Below are 11,074 nucleotides of genomic sequence, written 5' to 3'. Positions count from 1 at the left end.
CATCTGAAAACCCGTGTCTTTGGCCAACACTTTGCTAGCTGTGAAATTTACAACAGATCTGAAATATGAAATTACGTTGTAACACTTTAAATGTTGTTTTTATGTCTACATTAGGGGGATCGATTTGGGTAGAGAGAAAAGTAAGTTATTTTAATTAGACTTTATATTTATTGTGTTAAAAATTGGTAAAATGGATTTACTTTAATATCAATATTGTTATTGCGAAAATACTGTAACAGTTTATTGGAATTAAAAATTTGAAACAGGTGGCAACAATTTTTCAATTTTAGCTGGCTGAAGTCTGACTTAAAAAACTTTAATATGATGTATTTCAGATGTTGTGAAGGAAATAAATAATTCAAATAGGTGGCATCTCTCAATTTTTTTTTTACTTTTTAGTTTGATAATCAAATTGTTTGCTTTTCTTATACATTTTTATATTTAATTATTTTGAACAGGTGGCAACTATTGTACTACTGTCTGAATTCAAAGTAACAAAATTTTTCGTGTTGAAAAATTCGGACCACCCTTATTTGAGTTGTATGTATGTATGTATGTAGCTAGTCTAAGGTGTTCATTGCGATAATAAAATCCTCCTACACACACACATACATACATACACATTTCGTGCTACTTTTATTTTCACACATTTTTTACGCTTCTAAATGTGATGTGAAATTTCCAAATCACCTTTGTACAACAAGCTGTTTTCTTGTATTCTTACATTTGTTTATGTAATAAAAAACGGGCGTATAAAACAGAAAAACAACAACAAAGCACTAATCCAAATAGATACAAAAGCGAAACACAACGTAATTGAACCCAAGGAAAATTAATTTAATCTCGCTTTTTCAATCTAAACAACAGAAATACCATTTGCAACAACAGAGCAGCACACACACACTCTCATATAGAGAGCGATACATTTTTTAATATGCACATACATACTTACAAGCTGTTTTGCGATAATACGAGACTACAAGCTAAGTTATATGCTAAAAGAATAATAACTATTTTCTGTGTGTGTGTGTGTGTGTGTGTGTGTGTGTGTGTGAGAGTACGTGTGCAAATTATATATTACATAGATGTCTATCCGAGCGAAATTCCAACGGATATGAAGATAAATCTACGCGCGCTTGCCATTTCAGCTCAGCACCCGACGTCTCACCTCATGCACCGCCGCTTTGGTTATCCTTTTTGCGTTCTTTGCACGCTCGCCTCGTCTGCGTCTGTTTAAACTATAATTTAAACCTTATCACGACTAAATAAATCTGCGCACATTATCCGCAGATTAATACAAACATTTTCCTTACATTCTATTTATGTGCTCTGTGTGTGTGTGTGTGAGTGTGTGCTGTGGCAGACAGTCCGAAGGATGTGCGAACATTTACAATTTCGATTTATGTAATATAGAATGCCAGTGTATATAAAAAATTCAGCATATGAGTGAGCGTAAGTTATTTGTTTTGGAATTCGATGCTTATTTGTGTACCACATTTGAACCTTGCCTTTTCGCTGTCTATATTTCTCCCAAATGCTATCTTCAATGTACTACTCCTGCCAGCTGCAGTCTAATCTCCTCCTCGTCTACCTTTACTTTGTGTTTTGCCACACTTCAAACGAAGGGATGCTGCACTTGTCGCTTTTTCTTTGGATAATCATAACCTTCAAATTCCTCCTCCGCCTCCTTCTCGTAATGATGGTGATGATGCTCTTTGACGGGTTCATGTTCTTTTACCGGCACCGGTATTGGCAGCGGCACTTTCTTTATGACGGTTTTCGTGTGTACGTGTGTGTGATGCTTCACGGGCACATGTATGCGTATCCTATGGCGAAAAGTGAAAAGGAGAGTAGAATTGTGAGTAGAGAGTGGGAAATAAAAATGGGAAAAAGTAAGTCAGCACAAATGTAAATATTTACATTTTTGCAACTTGGCTATGGCGGCATATAAATATAAATATACTCCTATACATTGTTAGAGTATATGTGTGTTGTTGTACACAACTAAAACAATCTTTATAATTAGACCGTCTTGCACTTAATAAATAACAAATACCCCATAGTACATTGAAAAACTCGTTAAATAGAATGGAGACTTGTCAGCTAATATTTTTGCCGTCATTTCTGCGTATCTCATCAGCGTTTTTTAATTTTTATTTAATTTCCTTGAAAACTTCGTTGAATAATGGAGAACACCGAATGTATCCAATATTTTTGGATCTTGAATTGTTGCAGCCTATTTTTCAAACATTTCGGAGTATAAGATTGGTCTTTTACAAATTAGAAACAAAAATAAATGTGAACTGTGACTTAGCATACTCTCTTTCAACAAATATATGATTAACCCTCTTTAATTTAGAGTATCTTGTATGGAATGAATCTAGGATTAAACATTTTTGAGAAATATTTAATTAAAATTCTTGACGATGACGCTAATTACTTTGGGAAATCCTGGGTGTGAACTTTTAAAAATAATTATATTCATGCGTTCCCAAATGTATGCTACAGCTTAAGAGCATATGCTTCTGAGGACACATAACCTAAAATTAAAGTGAACCAGAACTAAAAAATATGATCTTTTATACACTATTGAAGTATATTTTACTAAAAACAAAAATCCGTCAAAGTTTTAGGACTTGCTCTATAGTCAGTTTGGTACTTGATTTTAAGGCAATTTATCTACATTCAATTAAAATATTTTTAAACTTCATGTAACAGTAGCTCTCATCGATTAGTCACTTCTCTGCTGGCTATCTTTGGGCGCTGCTCGTCTGTCAAAAATTTTACATGTGAAAGCAACAACAAAGTTATCTAGTTGAATTCTTACAGGAGAGTATGCGGATACCTCATTAAAAATGCTATCGCCGCTTGCTGAGTGCTGCAAAATTATGTTTTACATATGTATACTATTCACAATGGTAAAAACGACTCAAAGGACAAAATTTAGACAAACAATTAAGGAAGGGCTAAGTTCAGGTGTAACCGAACATTTTATACTCTTGCAATTTATTTATTTAACTTTATTTATTTATATTATATAATACACAATTTGACCCACATATTCGTCATATATATTGTATAAAGTCCATTGAAACTTGGAAACAATAATATTAGGTTAGAAGCACCGATGTCCTCGTGTTCGATATATGGGCCCTTTAAAACCTATGGTCCAATTTCGGCGATGTTTAGAATGGGGCTGCCACACTATAAACATAGTATTTGAGCAAAGTTCTGGACCGAAATCTTCACTAGTGCTTAATTTATATATTGTAAAGTAAACGATTCAGATCTTCTTCAAAGTTCTGGTATATAAGAAGTAGGCGTGGTTGTGAAGCGATTTTCCTAATTTCACAACATATCATTGGGATATAAGGAAACTATTATAAACCAAGTTTTATTGAAATCGGTCGAGTAGTTCCTTAGATATGGTTTTTGACCCATAAGTGGGCGACGCCACGCCCATTTTACATTTTGTAAAAAAATTTGAGTGCAGCTTCCATCTGCCATTTCTTATGTGAAATTTAGTGTTTCTGACGTTTTTCGTTAGTAAATTAACCCTTTTTTAGTAATTTTCAACCTAACCTTTGTATGGGAGGTGGGCGTGGTTATTATCCGATTTCTTTCATTTTTGGACTGTATTAAGAAGTGGCTAAAAAAACGACTGCAGAAAGTTTGGTTTATATAGCTCTATTGGTTTCCGAGATATATACAAAAAACCTATTTGGGGGCGGGGCCGCGCCCCCCTCCCCATAAAAATTACATCCAAATATGCCCTTCATAGTACGATACTTCATACCAAATAGCTTTATTTATAGCTTAGTTATGGCACTTTATGTGTTTTCGGTTTTCGCCATTTTGGGGGCGCCGCAGTGGTCCGATTTTGCTCATTTTCGAAAGCAACTTTCCTATGGTGCCAAGAAATAAGTGTGCCAAGTTTCATTAAATTACATCCTAATTTTTACTCAAGTTACAGCTTGCGCAGACGGACGGACGGAGAGATAGACATTCGGATTTGAACTCCACTCTTCACCCTGATCACTTTGGTATATATAACCCTATATCTAACTCGTTTAGTTTTGGGGGTTACAAACAACCGTTATGTGAACAAAACAATTATACTCTAGTAGCAACTTTGTTGCTAGTAACTTTGTTGCGAGAGTATAAAAATTAAAATCCATCATTAGCTTTAGACCTTGCTTTAGTCAGTTTGGTACTTGTTGGGGGAATAGGAATACGCCTAATTATCTACATTAAATTAAAAAATATTCAAACTACATGCAAAAGTGTGTCCCTTTTCAAAATAAACCACATTGTCCATCCACTAAGAATTTTATATGCATGGATTAGTACTAGTTCCTTATGCAACCAGTTCTTCATTAATCCTCACTGCCAATTTTACTACAGGCATAATTATTATTATTATTATTATTAATATTAGAAGTGTGTTTGCTATTTCCATGCCCATACACATATATCTATATTTATGCAAATTTCACCTACTTACTTAGTACAACTACTTACATTTCAGCTAATACACTTACTTTAATTTCTCCTTGGAAGGATATCCGCCGGAGAGCGCAAACAACAAGACAATGATGATGAAAAGCGAAAGCAACTGCACGGGGCACGAAAAACAAGCCAAACATTTTTGTATGCGAATATGTAAATAAAGAAAGTTAAAATAAAATGAAAAATTTATAGAAAATTATACGAGAGAGAGTGAAATGAAAGTGAAATGTGTGAGAATAAAATTAAATGGGATTATGAAAATATGGCATTATGTCAACAATTGTGAGTTGTGAATTGTGTTGTGGATTTAAAACGACCAGTGCTTGTGTCTCACTCTATATATATACATATATGTGTATGTGTGTAGTTGCAAGTATCTTTTTCATCAAGTTTGGCAAATATAACAAGATACTTGATTTTATATGCACAACACACACACACACATATTTACATATATAATATTTATGTTATGTTCATGTGACAGCAATTTATGTGTGTGTCTCTGTGTGTTTTCACTGCATTTCATTTGCTTATGTGCTGTGCTGTCGTCAGCTTTTGTGCTATGCAAATGCCTTGAGTGTATCCTTTGCAAATATGCCATAAATATTGCAAATGCCATGGAAATCTCATTTTCCTTTCAGCTCCTCAGCTTTATGAGTACTTAATATTTTATCGCTTGTATAAATTAATTTTTCTGCTGAAGTAGTGTAATTAAATAATTGGTTTTTCGGTTGGGAATTGTGAGGTTTTGCATATTTTAGGGACGCATAGTTGTAAATTCTTATGACTTCAAATTAATTTCAATGCCTAAATATATTTTATAGTTTGTAAAATTGTAACTTATATTTTCGTGTTTTTATGAGTACATTTATATGCGCTCATGTCACTGAATGTCTTGGAATGGCACTACCAAAGTCTCATATTAAAATAGATTTTTATGGTAGAATATTCATACTTATCTACTCTTTTATTGTACGTTAGTAAAGGCTGTACAAAATTTTATGAAATCATTATATAATATTAAGCAGATTTCGATTTTGATAGTTAATTTTAAATACTTTTCGGTTTAATTTAATTTACGATTGCGAAATTTCTGGTAATCAACTATAAAAATCTTTAGTTTGAAGGCTAATTCAAGATGTTTCAATAAATGAGTTCTACAAAATGAAATTAAAAGCGATTGGAAATAATAAAATGAAAAATAAATCTCTACTAGGAACATAAACCAAAATATAGTATGTTACTCATACGCCAGCGCATCATGTTTGAATATGTTGCGTATACGCCACAGCATGTGTTTGATTTTATCGTGTCTATTTCATAGCTGCTTTAATGAGCGACATAATTTTTATTTGTTTATTTATTTCATGCTTTCTAGATTGAATAAATTTAGTATTTTTCAGGTTATTTAAAAAGATTGTCATAGTAAAGATATTTTTTATTATAAGCAGTATATTGAATTTCAATAATAGTCAAAAAAAGGTGCATTAAAAAATAACGGAAATTTTAAAATTTCCAATCTTTCATCAATAGTTTTTTGAGAAATCGAAAATTCCCGTATTTATTGAACACATCTCGTATTTAAAAAAATATCATTTTTTATCAATTCAATTATGCCCTATCATCGTTGACTCCATACTTTTTACTTTTTCAAAAAATTTAGAAAAAAAATTCCAAATATTTTCTTCAAATTGTGAAATTTAATTTTAATTGTGGATTCAGAGATCAATTGGTTGATATAAAAAGACATCCAAAAAAAGAATAACTTCGAATGAAAACATAAATAAAGTGATTTGATAACCTTAAAATGAAGTTTATTGATATTGATGGGACTTAGAGATAACAAAAAAAAAATCACATTGGATATATCGTTCATGAATATTCTAGTATATGTATTCTCTGAATCTGGCTTTAGTGATTTTAGATTCCAAGTGAATGTTAAAGTCGTAAAATCGAATTTCCATACAAAATAGTTTTTTCTTTAACACTTGGAACTAATCAGTCCACCTTACAAATATTTAAATCGGTATACAAAAAGCTATTCACATGAACAACCAATAATTTAAGAAACGCAAGCACACATGCGATTGCATAACTCGAAGCTATTGAAACACTTCCGTAGATCATATTTTCCAGACAATTGCCACGGGCAACAACATTTGCACTTTTTGCACGATTTTTCCGAGATCGCGGTCAACAATGCCTGAAATTGCGATTTTCCATGCGCATTGTCTGCGCACTTCTTATTTTTTGCTTTCATACTCAATTAACTGGCATTTGGCAATAATGTATGGCAATGAGTGTTAGATAAATATAGAGAGACAACAACACCAAGCGTTGTTTTTCTTTACACTTTACGCCGATCAACACTCGACGGCAGCAGCAGCAACGTCACGAATTAGTGTTTTGTAATTTACGCTGTTGATTGCTGTTATGATTTTCCATTGTTTTGCTATCTTTTCTACTTTTCTTATTGTTCGATCATTATACCCGTGGCGTTTTAGTTGATTGCTTGCCGTTGCCGTTACACACATACACATGCAGCATTACAATTGTCGCAGCACAATAACAACAAATTAGTCCACACAATAATAATAGCAACAATGAAAGGCAGCACTTACACTAACACCGTTCGAATGCAGCAACATGATGATGACTACAACAATAGCAACAAAAATAGAAACAAAAGCGACGTTGACAGCCGCAACTTGATAGCCGGATAAACGCCGGAACAAATGTGACGAATTGCGGATGGCGAATTGAAAGGCGTATCGAGCCACTGAACTTGGCTTGGCTAGGCTTGCCTCTTCCACGCACCGATTGTCTGATTTTCTGATTGTCTCGCTGATTGATTTGTTGCACGCTGTCAGTTGCGTGTTGCTTTTGTCGGCTTTGTCGGTTAGCGACTGGCTACTTGGATTACGGTATTTTTGTGCAGTAAACTTTGATATTCCTCTTAGCAGCAGCAATATTGTATACAGTATATTGTTACTTGCAACGCGGCACAAACGTTATTGCCACAAGGTTGTAGCTGCATCACGCTTTAAATATGAAAATCTTAAAGTTTTGCACGCGGCAGGCGGCAGCGAAATGCTGTCGAAATGTTTTCATTTTCACTTTTTTTTCTGTCACAACAACAAAATGCATGCCGCTGTTGCTGCCGCGAGCGCCAAGCAACAAGTGCGAATGTTTGTTTGCTTTGCAGATTTGCTGGTATTTGTGTGTGTTTGAGTGTGCGAGCTGTCGGGCAAGTAATCGCAAATGCTGTCTACCAGATTACCTAATTTTCTGCTGGGGGCTTGTTTAGACGTCACTGCACCGTGACCGTTTTTTTTTTCAACAAGTGCAAGATAAATATTGACTTTGCTGAAATTTGCGAGGATTTTTTTTATGTATTTAGAAAATGTATTAAAAAAATAAGACAAATACAATTTTTATTAAAACAAAATATATTAAAAAATAAAAAAAATATATTTGTTTAATATAATGCTACTTTTTGAAATGCTTTAAATATATAAAAAATATTTTTTTTTATAAATAAATAAATAAATAAATAAAAAATTTATAAATAAATAAAAAAAAAAAATTTTATTAATATTTTTTTTTATTATATTTTATTTTATTAATTTTTTTTTAATAAAAATGTGTTATTTTTTAGAATTTTTTTTTAATATGTACATATTTTTTTGAAAAAGAAATTTTTATTATAAGAATATATAATTTTTATATTATATTTTTTATAAATATATTAAAATTATAAAAAATATTACATTTATAAATCCAAAGAAATGTATTAATAATATATTATTATTTTTAAATATTTTTTTTTATATAAAAAATTAATTTTTTTTAAACAATTTAAGCGTACATAATTTCATGGAAGTCACTGTACGCTCGTACATATTATTATGCAAATATTTTTCAAGAGTACTAAAATAGCGCTTTGACATTAGTTAGATAATATTTTCAGGTTCAATACAGCCATTAGTGCGGCTCGTTTCGAAAGCCTGTTCTCTAATGCCGCATTGGAAAATTGACGGCTTATTTTCGAAAAGACGTGGAAAATGAAGAAAATCGATACAACAATAATAAAAACGTGTATAAACGTACAAAGCACAATCACATAGCTGAAATAATCATAATAACATTAATTGTGCGCTTTCTGCGCTTTACGTTTCGGGAAGAGTTGAGTTGAGCATTTTCTTCCTGTTCATCACAAAACTGCACAAGTTTCGAAAGCAGGTGAGCAACTGCATGTAAAATGCCTGCCGAGGCACATACATATTACAGTTGACTATATATAGTTTGTACACAACTGTTGTATATGGTAAGTAAACTTCATTGTGCGAAAAACTCGATCCGTTCATAGCATAATGAGTGGGCCACTGGCTCGATCGGGGGTGACATATTTAGGAAGTGGCACTTTTAATCCACTTTTAGCGACATATATTGGGTGTGTAATAAAATTAGCTCAGTTGTTAGAGTGTTTTGAGGTGAAATATTTGACATTTTCTCGAAAGTCCATTTTTTAGTTTTTTATGGGTTGTCATCACTTAAACTTAGTAGAGAGTTTGTTTATCCGAAACATGCATATTCATGAGCTTATATCGATTGCTAAGAGTTACGCGAATGGGAAGTTATTTGGCTCTGAATAATCAGCTCGATGTGTGTGCGTATGAAAGGTAAGTTACTGAGGGTGTTACAGAATATGGAAAACTGTAAGTTAAAGTATTTTTTTTTATGAAATAAAGTAAAGTAAAGGCATTAAAGCTTGCCGAAATTTACTGTAATCTGTTATATTAATTATTTACCTTTCACTATTTTTTTCTGTTTTTCTATACTTTCTTATTACTTTCAAGTTATATTAGTCTTATAATACAAGTAAGTGTAAACTGAAATTTTAAATGAGTAGAGCAGATTATTAAAATAAATTAGAGAGTTTAAAACTCAGGCAAGGTAATATCGATGCGTTAACAAACAATACAAGTATTTCATAAGGAAGCCAATTTTCGCTACGAAATGTCAAACATCGAAAATTATCGACGGACGGTATATATAGGCTTATGGCATCTTCATTTCTGAAACTAAATTAAAGTTTTGTCAAAATAAAAATATAAATTTGAAAGGGAGAGAAACTAGTACAATACAATCAGCTAAAATTTGTCTAATAATTATTTAAATATATATCTTAATAATAACCAATCGTTTCGATTGAAATTCCATAATTTAATTGAGAAGATTCAAATAAGAAGATTAAGAGTAGAGAAAAGTCTATTGTCACAAATTAGTCGTCGAGCATGATTTGCCATCAGCATTTGAAAGCAACAATATAAAGGGTGTATTTTTAGAAAAAAATTTATGTTATGGCCAACATTTTAGCTCTATTTTATAGTCAAGAGTTTGCCATTATATTAAAAAAATAATTAGGGGAAAGTGACCGTCGCGGCTAGGAGAATAAATTCCAGCCAACAGGTCAAATTTTTTAATCACTTTTTACAGACATACGGGCAAAAACAAAAGTTGGTTCGAAGTAACTCTGTGCATTATGAAGTGGCAAACTAAACTGAGTATAAATCAAGTAACAGCTATCAAAAAGATAAACTCGAAAAAACCAACTCCGAAATAAGTATTTCTCATTGGAAATCATACATCTAAAAGACACCCGTTACCTTGAAAACCGTCGAACACTAGAAGATTTATTAACAAGTAAGGAAAGGCTAAGTTCGGGTGCAACCGAACATTTTATACTCTCGCAATTTATTTAGAGATTTACCTATATTTTCGGTGAAAAATTACCCTTAGGCACTGAGTTCTTCATGTTTGATATCAGGGGCCTTGAAAAGTCATGGTTCGATTTTGACAATTTTTCCACAAGTGATGTCACAGCTCAAATACAGTATTTGTGTCAAGTTTTATTGCGCTATCTTATCGGTTCCTTATGTATACATTATAAAGTGAATGAATCAGAAGGATTCAAAATTGAGTTATATGGGAAGTAGGCGTAGTTGTGAACCGATTTCGCCCATATTCCACCAGTGTCATTAGGGTGTCAAGAAAATATTATATACCGAATTTCACACGCCACGCCCATTTTCAATTTTGTAAAAGAATCTCAGTGCAGCTTCCTTCTGCCATTTCTTATGTAAAATTTGGTGTTTCTGACGTCTATCGTTAGTGAGTTAACGCACTTTTAGTCATTTTCAACCTTACCTTTGTATGGGAGGTGAGCGTGGTTATTATCCAATTTCTTTCATTTTTGGACTGTATAAGGAAACGGCTAAAAGAAACGACTGCAGAAAGTTTAATTTATATATTTTATTTTCATAACTTTATTTATGGCTTAGTTATAGCTCTTTATGTGTTTTTGGTTATCGCCATTTTGTGGGCGTGGCAGTGTTCCAAGTTTCATTAAGATATCTCAATTTTTACTCAAGTTACAGCTTGCACGGACGGACAGACGGACGGACAGACAGACATCCGGATTTAAACTTTACTCGTCACCCTGATCACTTTGATATATAAAACCCTATATCTAACTCGTTTAGTTTTAGGACTTACAAACAAC

General features: G+C 32.6%; 1 protein-coding gene across 1 annotated transcript; it reads right to left on the bottom strand.

The window, feature by feature from the left end:
* Positions 1-816: 816 nt before the first annotated feature.
* LOC105212155 (uncharacterized) lies at positions 817-7,542 on the bottom strand. Its single transcript, XM_011183974.2, has 3 exons — positions 7,131-7,542; positions 4,542-4,615; positions 817-1,826 (listed from the first exon to the last, which is right to left on the bottom strand). The coding sequence occupies exons 1-3, from the start codon at positions 7,155-7,157 to the stop codon at positions 1,616-1,618; spliced, it is 312 nt and encodes a 103-aa protein (XP_011182276.1). The 5' UTR covers positions 7,158-7,542; the 3' UTR covers positions 817-1,615.
* Positions 7,543-11,074: the final 3,532 nt, after the last annotated feature.

Source organism: Zeugodacus cucurbitae, chromosome 6 (genome assembly GCF_028554725.1).
Source record: "Zeugodacus cucurbitae isolate PBARC_wt_2022May chromosome 6, idZeuCucr1.2, whole genome shotgun sequence".
Taxonomy (NCBI): domain Eukaryota; kingdom Metazoa; phylum Arthropoda; class Insecta; order Diptera; family Tephritidae; genus Zeugodacus; species Zeugodacus cucurbitae.
This window is presented reverse-complemented; position numbering and strand designations above follow the sequence as displayed.

Coding starts and splice junctions, on each gene's coding strand:
- LOC105212155 (XM_011183974.2), bottom strand. CDS start 7,157: ATGTTGCTGCATTCGAACGGTGTTAGT. Junction 4,616..7,130: donor TGCATTCGAACGGTGTTAGT/GTAAGTGCTGCC, acceptor TGCCCCGTGCAG/TTGCTTTCGCTTTTCATCAT. Junction 1,827..4,541: donor CCTTCCAAGGAGAAATTAAA/GTAAGTGTATTA, acceptor TTTTCGCCATAG/GATACGCATACATGTGCCCG.